General features: G+C 38.6%; 1 protein-coding gene across 1 annotated transcript in view; it reads right to left on the reverse strand.

Annotated features, from left to right (window-relative positions):
- Window positions 1-17,646, reverse strand: part of Col14a1 (collagen type XIV alpha 1 chain) — a 181,500-nt gene that overhangs the window by 45,269 nt on the left and 118,585 nt on the right. Inside the window, exons 34-37 of the mRNA XM_041672101.1 lie at window positions 15,744-15,902; window positions 7,502-7,579; window positions 4,625-4,711; window positions 3,304-3,357 (exon numbers count right to left, since the gene is read on the reverse strand). Of these exons, the coding sequence (XP_041528035.1) occupies window positions 3,304-3,357; window positions 4,625-4,711; window positions 7,502-7,579; window positions 15,744-15,902 (378 nt within the window). The remainder of the gene's footprint in view (window positions 1-3,303; window positions 3,358-4,624; window positions 4,712-7,501; window positions 7,580-15,743; window positions 15,903-17,646) is intronic.

Consider the following 17,646-nt stretch of genomic DNA (forward strand, 5'->3'; position numbering starts at 1 on the left):
AACGTATGCTACTTTTACCTACAGACCTTTTTACACAGTGGAATATTAGAAATTATTTTCCCTATCACTTCCATATTGGCCAATTGTGCCTCATTCTACATCCCCACCCCTAAGCCTTGGGTACCCATTTCCTCACTCTTAATTTTTTGCTAAATGTTTAGATCCCATACATGCATAAACTCATTCATGACTTTCTCTGCCTGGCTTATTTCATTTAACTAATTATCTCTGGGTCCATCCATATTTTTCACAAATGACCAGATTTGACCTTCTTTTTAGGTTAAATAATACAACCATCACCTTTTCTTACCCACTTGTCTTTTGTTGATCAGTTGGGTTGTTTCCACTTTTTATTTATAGTGATTTCTTTTGAAATAAACACAACAGTATAGCTGTTTCTTCAACATACTGATTTTTTTCCGTATGAATAATTTTGTGTGTGTAATTTGTAAATTGCCTCAAATGTGAAATTACTCAATGTATTACTTGAGTCCAAGAATATGGAAAAGAAAATGCTAGTGGGGTAAACTGTAGTTAAGTCATCACGACAGACTAAAGTTTAGTGTATGGGCAAAAATCACATGGAAAGGTCCAGAAGAAGTAGAGGAATCGGGCAAAGTCAGACCCATACAAACTACAGAGTTCTGATAACATGTTTGTTTATAGATAAGGTTGCAAAAAGTGTATTGAGAGAGGCTGGAACGATGGTTCGGTGTTTAAGAGTGCTGTTTGCTCTTTCGGAGAATTCAAGCTTGGTTCCCAGTACCCACATGGTAGCTCCCAACTGTCTGTAACTCCAATTCCAGGGGATCTAATGACTTCTTCTGGTGCCCACAGGCATCAGAGATGTACATAGTACAGAGATGTGTATGGAGGCAAAACACCCATACACAAGCAAATACAGTCAAATTAAAATTAAATATTTTTAAGCTACAGATTGAAAGTAGAAACTGATTAAAATTACATGACAATTAGGATGAAGAGGAAGAAAGCCTGGGATGGGATATGAAAAAGTCAGGAAATTAGTACCAAAGCAAAGCTAGAATGGCAAATCAAAAACAAATTCCAATAGAGAGCTGGCCAAATGAGTCAACTATTGCCGCAATCTCAAGGGAGATAAACATTAAACAAAAGCCTATGGACCTAGTCACATGTGGTGACTTTAGTGAGAACAGCTTCACGGGGCTCAGAGGAGATCAGAGATCACATGTGATTTGAGAACTGTGCAGGAAATGAGACTGTAGAACATCAGATTTTAACTATCCTTATAAGGAGCTTGCAAGGTTTATGAGGAAGAGGGCAAGAGCGTTAAAAAATGTGATGTTCTTGAGAAAGGGCAACTTATTCAGAACGTTTAACAGTAACTGTCTAGTGCTATATCATTATGTATTGTCGAAGAGCAGGGAAGAAAGTAGGTGGCTCATTTTGTTCTTTAAAATAGAAAACAAAGAGACTAGAAGAGACCTGTGATCATTGCTTTCCTCCCCAAATTCTTATCCATTTGGTGCTGGAAATGAAAAAAGATTACATGTTGGGACTTTCCCTAAATGTATCTATGTACAAGGTATAGTTTATCTGTCCTCATACTGTCCACAAGGGTGGCTATGTGATTCTCTAAGGTCCAAAATCCACTGCATTGCAGTATTGGGGTTTTTTTTTGTTGTTGTTTTTTTTGTTTTTGTTTTTTGTTTTTTTTTTTTGTCAAAACTGCCACACAGAAATAACCATACTAGCAACAATCCTGTGAGTGGATAATTATTAGAGAAAATGGATTACCAAATATCAGATTAATTTGTAGTCATCATTAGAACCATTGTCCACTGATAATGTTGGAAAATTTTTGGGAGGTCTTGCTGAGGGGGGTCTTGAGAGACAGAAACCCGCAAGCGTAGGAGCTCCTGGCTTCCGCCATTGGTGACCCAGAGAAAGAGCCAGAGAAAGCCTGTTGAGAGGAGGCATTCGGCTTTGGCCTTTCTTACAGTATGGTTAGAGATGGAGTCAAGTGAGGGCCAGAGAGCCTGTCTCAAAAAATGAAACAGATAAACCACAAAGGATACATCCCATGGTCTTTGAATTAGATAATACTTGATTGATTGGCTCCAGCTTTCCTTCATTTATCTCCTTTTCATGCTCACTTCTTGTCCTACCTTGCATCATCTGTTTCCAATTTTAAAGTGAAACTCTTTTTTAGTGTAATGATCTCTTCTATATGAATAAACAGGATGTAAATCAAATATATTTAAAGCACTAAATCAGGAAGACAGATGATGTGGAAATCGTGAGAAGCAATGTCACAAGAATGAGAAGGAGAACTGAGTTAGAACGGGCCTGGAGGGGCTGGAGAGATGGGTCAGTGATTAACAACACTGGTTCCTCTTGCTGAGGACCTGGGTTTGATTCCCAGTACTGACATGGTGGCTCACAACTGCCTATAACTCCAGTTCCAAGGGATCCGGTGCCTTACTGGACTTCGCGGGGATTGCACACAAGTGGTGCACAGACATACATGCAAAACACCCATGCATAAAATAAATCTTTTAGGAAGGAGAGGCCATGACTATGATGCCAACAATGGCCAAACCATGGTCCATGACTGTAAGTTTTAAATAAGCATAAATACAGCATATACTCTCAGGAAATGAATCTCAGAACAGATGTGTAGAATGAATCAGAAAGTCAAGGCACTGGACACAGGAGATCAGTTAAAGATTTTCCAGAATCCAAAGGAAAGAGGATGAAGCCTGAACTCAATTAGTAGCTGGGCTCTTGCCAGTCCTTAGGATGCCTTTGTGCAAAGGAGAAAAATGTGTTTTGATGTGGGCTGGCATGACCTGGTCATTTTGGCTGGCCGATGCCTCTGCAATGCAAGACCTGGAACATCATACACCGTGGCCTTGGGTACTCAGGATAGAATGCAAAGCTCGCTGTTTGATTAGACATAATGCAGAACTGGAGAAGGAATTCAAAATGTGGGAAATTTTGAAAGGGACGGAGGCAGAATTGGGACTATGTGATTCTGCTTAAGATGCATTTCTGTTACCGGTGCAGAAAGCGAAGCATGAACCTGAGAAGGCAACCTTGCAGACCAAGCCAACCAGAACACTGGCATTTTTGTCTGTCCCAACAATCTTCCGTTTGGCTGAGTTGTTAAATACTTATTTGGGTTTAAAAACACGCATCTGCCCTCTAAGTCAAAATTGTTAGACACAAGTGTCACAAACGCATTAAGATGCTGTCAGTCACAAGGGTAAACAAAGTCACATCTAACTCCAAAGTGATGGCTAGTGGAGACAAATGCGTTACCTTCGGACCCTGTTCACCTTGTTGGCCTTTTGGTCCTCGGAGTCCTGGACCACCCTGGCAAACAGATGTTAAGTATTAGCTCAAGAACAAATCTCAAAACAGCATACTGTATTCATCTTTCTTCATAATATGGGATTAGGTCATTGCTATTTTATATGAAGCCCACACATTGTGTACCAGTAAATGTTCATCACGATCGTCAACTGGAAACTCCCCACCCAGTTCTGCTCCTTCCTGCAGATCATTTCAGAGCCTCCACAAACCTTGGCTGCCACATTCTTTTAAACCTTAAAAATTCCTATATGACTTGTTTATTTAGAGCTTTATATAATGCTACTCTTGCTCACATATAAAAGAATAAAATGCTTAGTTGGCATGGAATTATGTGTATTATATACCATAACTTCATAAAAAAATCAATGAAAAATCAAGAATTCAGCTCCATCCATTTATACAGAAATAAAAATACCTTAGTGTTTCTGAAATCACAATCATTTGTTTTTCTTCCCAAGATGTTCTGACATATTGATGTCCCAACTGTCCTATTTTAGTGGCAATTTCATTTATTAGACATATCTATTTACACAGTAAACATGTGAATATATTTTTGATATATTTGTTCATGTTTGTAAACACACATCTAAAGACAGTGCATGTATCCTCTGAATATTTTAATTGGCTAACACATTTAAATAAATATATTTGCAAAAGCAAATATAGAATTACAATAAATAGAAAAGAGTATTACTAAAAATGATAGATCACTTAAAATGAATACAGTGCAGATGATGTCTTTCAATTTACTTAGGCTTTGCTCTTACTAAAGTCTGTCCAGAAAAACTTTCTCTATAATAGAGACATGGACAGTGTTAGTAAGGGTGACATCAGACAACTTCTCCTTCAGTTAACAGAAGACTGAAGATCACAGAAGCTGACTTAACGCTCTCCCTGTGTACCTCCAATTTATTTCAAGAGGTGTGCAGCTTTACTTGAAAATGGCTGGACAGCATCAACAAAACACACACAAAAATTTAAAGAGTGGGCATCAAGAAAATACATTAATCCGCTAAGCTGAGGGCCAATGGCTGAAACTCACACTGATGATAAACCACAGGGGCTTAAAGGGAGGATTTTGTACATAAAGCAATGGAAAAAATGGATGGAAAGGTCGGAAGACGATCATCTTGTAGATGTGTCTAAGTTTACCTAAGATTAAGTGGGTCACAGCCCGAGTTCAGTAGGCAGCGAGAGGGAGACCCACCCCAAGGTGACAGTGTTAACGCTACTCAAGAGCATTCAAGGCTGAGCTAGCAAGACTTACTGGGGGGCCAGCTGGTCCTAGAGCCACTTCGTTAGTTTCTGAGCAAGAGCAGGAACGTGGGAGGTCTGGGCAAGCCTCTTCATCCCTCTGAGTAGGAAAATAAAGGGTAATTATGAACAAGACAGTATACATAAATTGCTTAACTAACTCTCAGAAGATACTTTAGGAGACGTCTTAAAATTTTAAATGAACGTTATGCTATAAAGCCACCAACTACACCATCTCTTCTATACAGAGACAGCATGGGCACTATGGATCGTTGATTATCCCACCTACAGAGAGGTTTGCTGGAAGTGACTTAGAAATCCAAACGAAGAAATGAAGTCAGAAGAGAGGAGAGGGCATTTTCGGTTTCTATCTTATTAATTTAGAATAGCAATGCCCTTTGAGCTAAAGGCCTTAAAGCCTTTCATTATGTCACATTGCTTTTCTGTTTTAGAGAATAAAAGAAACCTTGTTGAAAAGCTCAGTGGAAACTACTGCATGTGAATTAAAACAAAGAACTAAGTCTGCTTAAGCACACCTGTGTCCTGTGACAATCCCATGAGGGTTTGTAGCTGACACTAAGGAAACACTGTGGACCTAGAGCTTCAGGGTAGGGGTCATTTTTCTCCTCTCTTGGGATCGTTACTGACACGTGACAGTAGAAAATGACTGGCAATGTCAGGCTGAATAAATCTAAGTGAGCTGCCCAAATGCAGGCGGAGCGAGGCAGAGTGCCTGGTAGCAGCCTCGTACAATTTTTTAATATCCCGTTTGGAGCAGCTGCCAAAGCGACCGCAGCACTGCAGTATGAAGCTCCAGGACTTAGAGCCCACCAGTCCCCTTGAGGAGATGGGGAGTGGCTTCATTATTTAAGACCTCCCAGGACAGTGAGGTGAGGAGCAACAGAGCACAGACAATAAATTACCAACATGAAAGTAGGTCACTGATATATTCTAAACAAAACCTTACACACAGTTGAACAAGTGACCTAAATACCCTTCACATCCTTTTCTTTAAATGGTGGACAATAAGGACAGATTTCCATTCAAATCTCCTGCTGGCATATCTCATCTGCTCCAATATTTGGTTGGTTAGATTACAACGTAAATCTAAGTATTCCAAAAGATCTCCCAAATGAATTTGGCACCAGGCTTCCTGTCCCAAGACTCAGGGGTGTTCTTGCTCCTGTTGAGGATTTGCATTCCAGGCATGAATTTATAAGCCTGCAGTGACTAAAGCAAGAAGAAAAGTGATGCAAAAAAGGGCTTGGTCCTTCCCAGGAGAACTGGTGAGGACATTTTTGCTTGATACAACATGAGATTCTGTTTCCTCTTCCATTTCCCAACCTATCTTTTTTTATGTCTAACACTAAGATGCCTTGTTCAGTTCACTACTAGTTTAGAGACCTTCTTTGATGAAGAAACAATGGGTTACTTGCTTCTTCCAAACTGGCCCCCAGGAATTTACTGCCTGCAATAAATGTTTTAATCTGGATCTAAAATCAAATCCTCTGGATTTCGTGAAGACTTGACTGTGTTCATTACATGAGTTTAATTATAAGACATGCTAACTGTCCAGTTATAGCAATCTCCTATGCCAGCTTGCTTTCTATGAGGAGCCTAAGAGATGGATCTCCTTCTCTGTCCATTTGTAGACATATAGATACAACTTTATGAGAGAATAATGGGAAATGATTAGTTTTCTAGTAGTTTCAAATAGATTACATAGATTATGACTACATCTAATAGTGTCAATTAGGTTATATAGATTATGACTACAGTTCTAAATCTGTGTGACAGGATAGCCTGGGGGCAGTCTATTAAATTCATATTAACACCGAATGTTTTAAATATTCAATGACAATACAACATCCTTTGGCATCCACTGGACTTCAAGTGAGCAACTAGCTCAAGACAGCTCGGAGCTTCATTCTGGGTGTGGTGACGCTATGTCATAAGCCAAGGACTTGGGAGGTAAAGGCAGGAGGGTCAGAGTTCAAGGTCATCTGTGTTCTAGCTTCACCTCTGCTGTTGTGATAAAACACTCTGAACAAACCAACTTAGGGGAGGAGAGGGTCTACATCAGCAGACTTCAAGAGTCAGGACCCTGACTCTGAAACCAGGCAGCAAGTCTGCTCTTTGGTTCGTTGGCAGCCCCATGCCTACCCTGAGAGGAAGTAACCGAGTTGGCAGAGATAGGACTGCCTTGGTTCTCCCAAAATTAACAGTCAAGACAACTCCCGATGTATATGCCCTCAAGATAGTATGAACTAGATGACTTCTCTCTCAGGTGACTGTGGGCTGTGTCCAGGTGACAATCAAATCTAAATAGGCTGTCTAGTAAGTTTCGGTACAGCAAATCAGTGTGTAGAAGGAAGTGAGGAACAGGCATACGCTGACTTCCGGATATGGAAACACTGCCATGTACAGTAGACATACACGTCTCATTAATATGTAATCATCATTAATCAAGAATCAAACAAAAATGTCCTATTTCCCATTCAATTCCTGCATATTATGCTTCCGTGGCTGACAACTAAACCTTCCATAGGTGGAACTTTGAAGTATTTCCTTTGGCCTGGGATGCTTTGGGAAGCAGGGCGTTTGGAAGCCCCTGGAGTATGTATCAACAATATCTGTGAGACACAGGGCAAACCATGTGGTCATATGTGACGGCCTCATTGATTTCTTCTTGTCTGTCTGACACAGCTCAAACCATGTGGTCATATGTGACGGCCTCATTGATTTCTTCTTGTCTGTCTCTCTATTAAAACTTCCTGACTTTAATTAGCATCACAAAAGGAGTTGCTAATAGTGTGAATATTGAGAAACAGCCCTTCGTTTCCAAAGCAATCACAGAGTTTAATTTTTAGAGAAGCGAAAGAATTCTTACCAGGCCGGGAAGTTCACAGCATCTGTCTTTATTGGCCCATGTTGTAGAGCAAACGATATCAAACATCTGTAACTGGAACTGATTCAGAAAGACAGTTGTCACTCAACAAGGTAAACACGGAGAAAATGTGTTCGTAGTTATAGCTGCTTCATCAGAGATAAAATACAAAAATATTTGTAACGTACTATTCCAGAAAGTAAATTTTAAAAGTAAAGTCAATTTTTAATTAAACTTAATTTTAAGTTTAATTTTGCTCCTGACATGCAATGTTCTAATTTTCTATCTGCAGTTGTTCTATCTGCTATCTAAATCCTCCTCCCTATCATAACTTCCCCTTCTCAGATCAACAATAAAAAGCTTAGTTCCATGGTCAAAGCCTTCCCTTGGAAGCCCCTCGTGCCTCACAAATGACCTGAAATCATAGACACTCTAGATGACTTCGTGGATCACGTCTCATCCACAATTCAGTGACTGGTATTAGCATTTCCTTAAATTCCTCAAGGTAAGGAGAAACGCTCACAGTTTCTCTGAGTCACTTAGCATAGTTTGTACCACATAATAAACACGCGGAAAGTCTGAAGAATTAACCCTTAGCTCATTCCTTTGTGCAGTTGTTCTTACTGTGAGCAAGGTATTCTATAGCCTTTTCTGAGGTAATAGCAAAATCAGAAAACAAAACAGTCCTGTGTTGGAAAAACTTATAGGGAATATTAATATGAATATAACATGATAGTCATATAAAATTATACTAATTATTGTTACATTATTTAGTTAAGATATTATATTAATTTTAGGTATACTTATTTTTGATTTATTAATTTAGTTATATGAATGTATAATAAATCTATATATTATGTTAAATATTAATATTCTATATAAAGATTTTACTCAAAGAGGTGTTGTGAGAGATTCGCAGTGAGTACCATTGGTGCATGGACTTAAGTGTATTTTATTTAAGCCACTTGTCACTCTGTAAATATTTATTCTTGTTTCACTCACATATATTGGTATAATACAGGGTACAAGGTGAAATATACATAAATAGCTCTATAACAGTAGTGAGGACTAACACTAACTTAATTACCTAATTATTTCTACTTATTTCTTTCTGCATTATTTTGAAATACTTAACAGAACTGGGAAAATGATAATATTTTCATTTCATTCAACCTTCCTTCAGCAAGCAATGCATTCAATAAGGGCTATAAATATGTTGTCCAAAGAATGCAACTCGGGCTGGAGAGATGGCTCAGAAGTTAAGAGCATTGCCTGCTCTTCCAAAGGTCCTGAGTTCAATTCCCAGCAACCACATGGTGGCTCACAACCATCTGTAATGGGGTCTGGTGCCCTCTTCTGGACTGCAGGCATACACACAGACAGAATGTTGTATACATAATAAATAAATAAATAAATATTTTTTTAAAAAAAGAATGCAACTCATCCTTGGCCCGGAGCCCTCCGGGTGGGAATGACGGTGTCAAGGAGCTAGCACTGTTGAAGCAGGCTACTGAAAGCATGGGAAGTCTCACCTAAGAGCCACTTCTAACAGGCAGGAAATGGAAGCAGGCTTTCTGTCCTCCTAACTGTGTGCATGATTGGACCGTTTATCCTAACAAATCAACAGGATAACCTTGGGGTTTGAAAACAGGCTCATTATTCAAAACATCTTACTCTTTTGAACTTACGCATAGCAGGGTATTATTTGTCAAAATACCAGCAGAGCACATAGCTTGGGTTTCCCCTAGATATTGTAACATCCCAGGCTCCAAACATATAACCAGAACATATGAACCAAACATATGAACCAGAACAGGAAAGCCATACGACAAATAATGAGCAACTAAAAAAAAACTTAAAAATGAAAATATTTCCAAAAGCATGCTACAGCAGACTTTGGTTAATACAGATATAATAGCAAGAAATAGTTCAGCAAGTACCAGGATTGGAGTCTATGAAGCCAGACTGCTGGGGTGAGGATCCTGACTTCAGCCCTAGTTGAGTTGAGTTATTTTGAAGAAATTAGCCTCTGTCCTGAACTCTCATTTTTCTCATTTGTAAAAGTGTTCTAGCTGACACGGGTTGCACTCCCCTAGTCTGAATGTGTGAAGCTTTCTGGCGGTTGAAATGATGCCATGGACGGGAAGTTCTACACCTGGCCTGGCTGGGTGGGTCGCATATAAAATGCAGGCACATTGACAATGTCTAAGGCTCCTGCTGAGTCTGTGTAAGGACATACACAAAGCATAAGTAGATCTAGTGTGTAGACTTGGTTTCCGTCCTCAAAATAGCTCATTGTGTATATTCAAATTTTCCAAAATTCCAAATTCTTTGATTCCAAGTATTTCAGATAAGGGATGATAAATTCCATTAGCTATTCATATGTTTCTTGGGAAGACCAAGTGAGTTAATAAGGAGATAATATTTAAAACAGTGACTGAAACACAACTACAATAAATAATAAATATCATTTTAAAATTCTATACGTGACTCTCTCATGAATGACTTTTAAAGTATAAAAGACAAAAGTGCAGAATCAATATAAAAAGGATAGTAGCAAGGGTCGAGAGAAAAGAGTTTTCTTCTAAAGTATTATTTACTTTTAACCTTTTGTTTGGAAAAAAATAATCTTAGCAACAAACAATATCAACCAATAGGCTTTGAAACTTTGCTCTGTGCCAGGTACCGTTCCAGGCCCTCTTTGTCTAACATTTCTCCTCAGACCATCACCACGGAGCACAGCGCTGGTAATGTCCACTCTGTCGCCCAGGTCAGTAGGTCCCAGAATGAGTAGGTCTAAGCAATTGAAGTAGATTGTGAAAGTTTCATCCCAGTTGAGATTTGAACAGCACAACCAATGTGTGGTCTCACAAGTGTGGTTTATTTTGTAATGAATGGATCTTTGGGTAAATGCTTCAAATGAATTTTGAATGTCATTGCACTTGAGAACATTATTCAGGGGTCTCATTACGGCAGCATCAGTTAAAGTCAGCTATGTCTGGAAATCATTTGTGCATTAAGAAATTTAACATTCCTGGATAAAGTCTTCCTGTCAAAATATTTCAGGCAATGGAAAGATTTACATAAAGCAAAAGCCCTTCGCCAGCCCTAGTATGCATCAGGCTTTCTTGAAGTTTTTCCAATAAACACTCAACACTCAGCCACTATTACTGCATAATGTCAACCTATAAACATTTGCCTAGCTCTCTATACTGCAGAGTGATGAGGATTTGTATGTGCTCAGTTTATCTACGGGAGGGATCAAACATCCACTAAGTACTTAATGAAGCCACTGCTATCATTTGAGGAATGCCACTAAGTGGGCTGCCTTTTCTTTCGCAAGCTAGATGAAATCAGCAGCTTTATCGCCGAGTACAACACATTGATTCATAGTCGTTTTTGCATTTGTGATAGCTTAGATTCCCTAGCCTGGACTTGGGCCTTCTTTCCCAAGGCAAATTTCTGCAAACAGATTAAACAGCAGCAGCAAAATTAAATAGGTGCCTGGCTTTTATTCCAAAAGCAATGGCATGCATAGCTGTACAACTTACACAGGAGACAACACAACACAGCAACGCTGTGTCAAAACATCTCACATGTGAGGGCCTTGGGAAACAAAACAACATGACTCCAAAGAAGTCATAGCTCAGGCAGTTAATCCAAGAGACCACTCCCTTTTACTTAACGAACCCCCCCAAAACATAAAAGAGAGTTTTTTAAAGACACAAGGAGGGACATGTAACCTTCTACATTTATATTTCATAATTTCTCTACATGGAATACGTAGCCAATTTCAAATGCTCATTTTCCATCCCTGAACATTTTGTCAGGGTGTAGTTACAAAGGCAAGTCATTTGGGGTCAAATGTTAGGAAGAAAATAAGATTAAAATATTTCTTGCCAGTTAGTCATTTTGATCCATGAATGGGAATTTCAAATTTCTCTTGGCTTCACTCTCCACTCAGTACCAAACTTTCTCCTCTGACTTTTTCTTCAATACTGTAAGAGCATTTATGTATTTGTACAAACAGAAAGCGTTCTGTGTATAAAGTACATAGGTAGAGCTGCAGAGACCTAAGCCATCTTCCGTTTCTCATTAGGTGTCCAACTTCTCATTGACCTCATTAACAACGCAAGACATACTTAGCATCTGCAATGGGTACAGCTTAGAACATTGACTTACTTTGAATTCATTCAAATTTGGAAAACTATGAGCATTCATTCTAATTAAATTCTGAGATGAAAATGAACAACTTCTATATCTGCCGCTAGAAATTTGAACATTGAGGTAAGGAACATTTTGAGGGTAAGATTTGACCATAATTATTTGCAAGCTTGTAACTCTAATCGTGAGTCTTTGACACTGTGAAAGACTAGATCAGGCACGTGGTCCCTGGATCAGACTAGACTCGCTTCTCTGCCTAAAGATCTATAGAGTTAGAGTCTGCTCTAGGGGAAGACATCTTTGGAATAAAAGGCAGACAACCATGGGGAGGGCAGATAGAGTATCATATCTCAGTTTCATTTTTTGAAGCAGGAACTCTAATTGACTTCAAGCCTCAGTTTTAGCATCAATAGAGGGAAGAGAGTTTGAGTATCTTCTTTTTTTTTTTTTTTTTACATTTTAGAAGATTAAATTGTTATTTCAGGGTAGCACACATTCCCCAGACCACAGCAGACATACCTATCAGCTACTGTTATAACTTGAGGATTTAAAAAAAAAAAAAAAGCAACATATGGAAAAGCTCCTTTTAAAAATTTGGCACTTGTTGTTTGTTTGTTTGTTTTGTTTTGTCTTTTTGAGATAGCGTTTCTCTGTAGCTTTTGGAACCTGTCCCAGAACTCACTCTGTAGACCAGGCTGGTCTCGAACTCACAAAGATTCACCTGTCTCTTCCTCCAAGTGCTGGAATTAAAGACATGTGCTGCCACCACCACCTGGTGCAGCACTTACTTTCTTAATGTCCTGCTTTATATTTTAGTTACTTGTATGTTTTAGATATTAGTCCTCTATTGAATGTGTAGTTGGTTAGAAAAAAATCTTTTCCTATTCTTTAGCTTATCTTTTTTTCAAATGATGGTTTGCTTATAAATTATGGTTTTTTATTTTGTTTTTATGGGTTCTCTCTCTGTATGTGTGTGTGTATATCTGTATGTCATTCTTGAGTCTTTTTGTTTGTTTTTTGGTTTGTCCTATCATGATTTGTTTGTTTTATTTTTGTTTTATTATTGATGTTCTGGGAAGTTCTTTGTATTCTAATGGGTAAGAGAGAGAAAGGGTGTGGATATGGGTGGGTGGAAAAGTGGGGAGGACCTGGGGAGAGTTGGAAAAGGGGAAACCATGACCAGAATATATGTCTGAAGGTAAGCCTGTTTTCAATACAGAAAAAAATTTAACAGTTGGCTATTGCAGAATCATCAGCCAGAATCATCAGTCTACTGTTGAACTCGACACCAAAAACTTCTACTCAGTGAATAAAATTATAGGTGGCTCCTTACATATTTCTCTTTTATTTCAATTGCAGGAGGCTGAATAAATGCCAATTGAATAACTGCCTAAGTGTTAGATTTAAAAAAAAAAGTAGAAGAGAGACTTTAAGAAACGTAGCTACATGCCAGAAGCTTAAACTATTTCTAGAATCATCCAAAAAAAAAAAAAAAAAAGTAACTAGCAAGCCTCTTAGAGGAAAGCCTGGAAGGGAGCGGCAGTTACTTCTCTTTCCACATGTGTTCTGACAGCTAAGCTAAGCCTGTTTATTTAGTTAGGTTCCCTGGGGACGGCCAGTGCTATAGAATCCAGCATTTCTGAGCATACGTTGTTTTTGTTAAGACTGTGAGCAATTTCTATACAGAAGTTACTGTGTCCCTGAATACTTTCTCCTTCACTCAACTATGGTTTGAGAGGATACATTTTCTAGAGAGGCAGAATCTGGAGTCTTCTAACATTTTGAATTATTGCAAGTTTGGTAGGTGACACTGACCTGTGAGCTAATATTATAATTATTCCTCTTGAATTGTCTGAACTGTGCCCCTTACACACACACACACACACACACACACACACACACACACACACACACATTGCCTGGAACTATCTGAGCTGCACCCCACACATCCCTCCTTCTGGAATTATCTGAACTGTACCCCTTACACAGCCCCCTCCTGGGATTTTCTGAACTGTGCCTCTTACTCATCCCCCCTCCTGGAATTTTCTGAACTGTACCCTCTTACACATGCCCTCTCCTGGGATTATTCGAACTGTGCCCCTTATACATTTCTTTTTGCTGTTTATCAGAGGAAGGCCAACATTGAGATGGGTATTTTTTTGAAACCGAAATCCCAAGGCCAGGACTTCTCGCCTGTGGCACTGACACCATCAAGCAACCCCTCCTAAAGGAAGACTGGCTACTCAATTGCATTTTTACGATCTAACCTAATATTATCCAATTCAGCATAAGCAAATTCTTTAGTAAGTGGGAAAACGAAAAATCTATTTAGTAGCCCTTCATAGACTTCTAGATTATCAGGGAAGCTATAGCTTTTGTCCTAGTAACCTTACAAAGAGCTTTTTAGTTACTGACGTCTATAAATCCCTCCTTTGTCTACTACTGGCTACAAGCTGCCACAAAGAGCCCCTGTTTAACTGCATTTCTCTGGTGTCCCAAAGTGAAAAATCACCATCAGTGCTCCTGAGACGTACAGGCACATTTAGGTTTTGACATCAATTTTTTAATATTTAATTAGTTATGCACATGGAGTATATTATTATGCATGGTGTAACTTAAAACACAATTACTATTAAGTTACAATTATAAAATACAAGTAGGGGACAATAGAATATGTATAAGAGATTGAAGTCAGTGCCACATATGGGGTCTACTACAGACAACACCTTTTATGAAGAGAAATTATGCCAATCAAATAGTCTGGCTCTAGGGATGTCGTTCAGTCAGAGGTCTTGGTCTGATAGTCACAAGGTCCTAGGTTCAAGTCTCTGGACCACAAACAAAACCCTGTGTGTGAGAAACAGTCCGTTTCTGTTCACGTTCTGGGAAGAGTTCCTTGGACACTCATTCTGCTTGTTGGACTATGTTAGACACTGACGTAGTTTTGAAAGGACGCCCATACTATTGTGTTATCTTAGGGAATTTATGCTGTCTAGGGAGGCAAGAATAAACAAAAAGGTAAACAGATGTGACTGTCAACAACCAAGCTGTAAACGAGCATTTAGTTGTCTGTAAAAGACGGGGTAGAAGATAGGAAATTCATTGTTGTGAAAAATTTCACTTCTCCAGTAATATGGCTGATCACTTTTGTGCACTACTTTCAGGGACTTTTTAGATGCACCATGCCTAGAATGAAGAAAATCACAGTAGTGCTCAGGGATTGGGCCCTGAGTCCCACTCCACCCCACACTTAAATGAGTCCGTCTACTCATCCCTGCTTCTGTTGATCCAGCATATCCTTATTTTGCTAATTCTATATTTTTACACTCTCTGAAGAACAGTTTCGGAATGATGGTTGAGATGGAGGATATAGGTAAGAATGGTCAGAGTTCTTTTTAAAAATGTTACTAGCTCTACAATGACTAAAATGAAAGAGAGCCACTAATTAGCTGTGAACGCCTGCTGTTAAAACGAAACCCTGTAGACACTATTCGTTTTTGTGGATAGTGATTGAAAGGAATGGGATTTCTGTGCTAATTAAAAGTCTCCCAGACTTAAATTCCATTTTAGTAATGTAAAAATTATTTTAGGATTGTTACGTAAATAATGACTAATAATTAAGGGGAAAACCACATTACTGATAGTGAAAATAGTTTTAAAATATACAAATCTAACTCAAATCATAGACATTAGCTACTTTCCCAGGCATAATGTTGAAAAACTTTGTAAGAATTTGCATTTTCTTGCATTAATTTGTACACATGCAGTTTTGAATTCCAACAACAAACCACTTAAGTCACAAATAAGGTACTGAATATTACAATATTCAAATCCTAAAACGTATTTAAATAATTAACTAGCCTGGTGCCTGAAGCATTCTCTTTATATTATACCAGAAATATACTGCCTTGAACATCCATGTTTGCTTAAAGAATCACCATCTATCTATATGTCTGTCTGTCCATCCATCTATCAACCCATCCATATCATTGCTACATTCCCTCCCTTGAAACCAGCTGAATGTGTATCAAAGGAATCTTCCCCATAACAGACACACAGTTTCACTTCCTTATCTACTTACTGGTGCAGAGTTTCCGTTGGGTCCTCTGGATCTGACCATTCTCCCCAATACTTCCACACCATCCGACGTGATATTGGCGGATGCATTGATTGCCTTCTGGCCCACTTCCTTACAGTCAACGACCACTTTGGCCAAAGTCTTGCTGATAACAACATGGAGCTAGGTAAAAGAAAAGATGATTTAGAAAGTCCTATGCAGGGAGAAGGATCAAGCAATTAGTGTAATTGTTTAACTCATTGTTAAAAATTAGAGAGAGGGAATTCTGTCTCTACATCCTTCGCTAAACCTTTACTGTGATGGCTCAACATTCAAGAATCAGTTCTTTAAAATACTTCTCTCTGTTGTGACTTGAAAATAGTCACTATTTAATAGAGATGTGCGCTTACTTTTACTGGTGTTTAAGTTAGCATGCAAAGTATTGTGTGTTATCATGGAATTTTATATGTGTCTTTATAGTTAGTTCTAATCTGTTTCCTTCCCCCATTGTCTTCTCCTGTTCACCTCAACTCCTTGCAGCTGGAAGGAGACACATGAATGAAGGACACTTTTTTCAGGGAGAGGAAGGGAAGCATTGGAATACAAGTGAGAGGAAGCCCTTCGGCTTAGTGTCTGATGCTGTTTTCTCAAATTACAATCTCAAAGACATGCAGGACACAGTTTCAGCAGTCACGGGTTCTTTGCCAGGATTTGGAAAAGGCAGATCTTTCAAACCTCTACGTAACCAGCAAGGCTAAACATATTGTAGATAAACCAGGTAACTACACTGTATCCAAGTTCTCATGTAAAAATGTCTGGGCCCACTACACATTTTAATTTGGACTGAGATTGCTTCGTAGCTACTAGTTACTTGTGGCAGATTAATGAAAGGAAAGTAAAATCCATACTCCAATAATAATTTTCCTCCCAGGGAAAGGTAACCATGGCAACTCCTTGAAGAGGATTGGGTGATGTGAATCGAGGTTATAAAAGCTCAATCAGCTAACACCGTGCTCAAATCATGAGCAGACTCAGCCTGTCAATGAGGTGACATCTTTTATATTAAGACAGTTTAACTTTTCAGATTTTGTTCAATGTTGTTTAAAGGTTAAAGAAAGGATGAAAGCGCATGGGATCCTACCTATATTTATTTAATGTTTTAAGATACAGCCGTGTAAAAGCGATTCCGGTTAGCAGAGCAGTTCATTAGAAATTTTTCCTCTCAAAAAGCAACTATTCCTTAGTCAAACAGAGACCATTCCCGGGGAAAAGCTGCCACATCGCTTGCTCCTTGCTAACATTGTCATTTACAAGAGTGGAAAATTACTTCTGTGTGTCCTAGGGAGATTAATCTCATATTTAAAAGAGCATATTGCTTTACAAAGGACATTGAACCATTTTCAAAACTATTTTGCGTCTTTGGTTACACATACAAGTGGTTATTCCATTTATATCATTACTAACACTTCAAAGCAGATTTTGGACTACATTTGATATCCAAAGTGTAATAGACATAGCCAACTAATAATCAATAAAGAATGAAGCTGCTTATTTAATTGTAATGCTTTGAACAAATAAAATCTGATCTGTGAGAACTGGACTTTATTGACATCTTCGATCAATAGTTGCATGCTATCTCAGTTTATCTCAGAGTTGGCCTCTCCTTTTATTTTGTCTCTTGTTTAGTTTTACTAACGCATAAACCAGAGGGAAGTATTTCCTTATGCAGCTTTTAAAAATTTAAAGGTTCATACATTTAAAGTCAATCAATAACAAACCTCACTTGTGGCTCCTTGAGTTCTGGTCAAGGAAATAAAGTCTCACACTGCCTAAGACACATCAAGAATTCCTTGAAGTGAGAACATTTGCTCACGCCTAAGCCACAGGTGCTGGTGACAATGACTCTTTTGGCACAGACGGATGCGGT

The sequence above is a fragment of the Microtus oregoni genome, unplaced genomic scaffold (genome assembly GCF_018167655.1).
Source record: "Microtus oregoni isolate MIOR12 unplaced genomic scaffold, Mior012 000022F_ref0000154, whole genome shotgun sequence".
Taxonomy (NCBI): Eukaryota; Metazoa; Chordata; class Mammalia; order Rodentia; family Cricetidae; genus Microtus; species Microtus oregoni.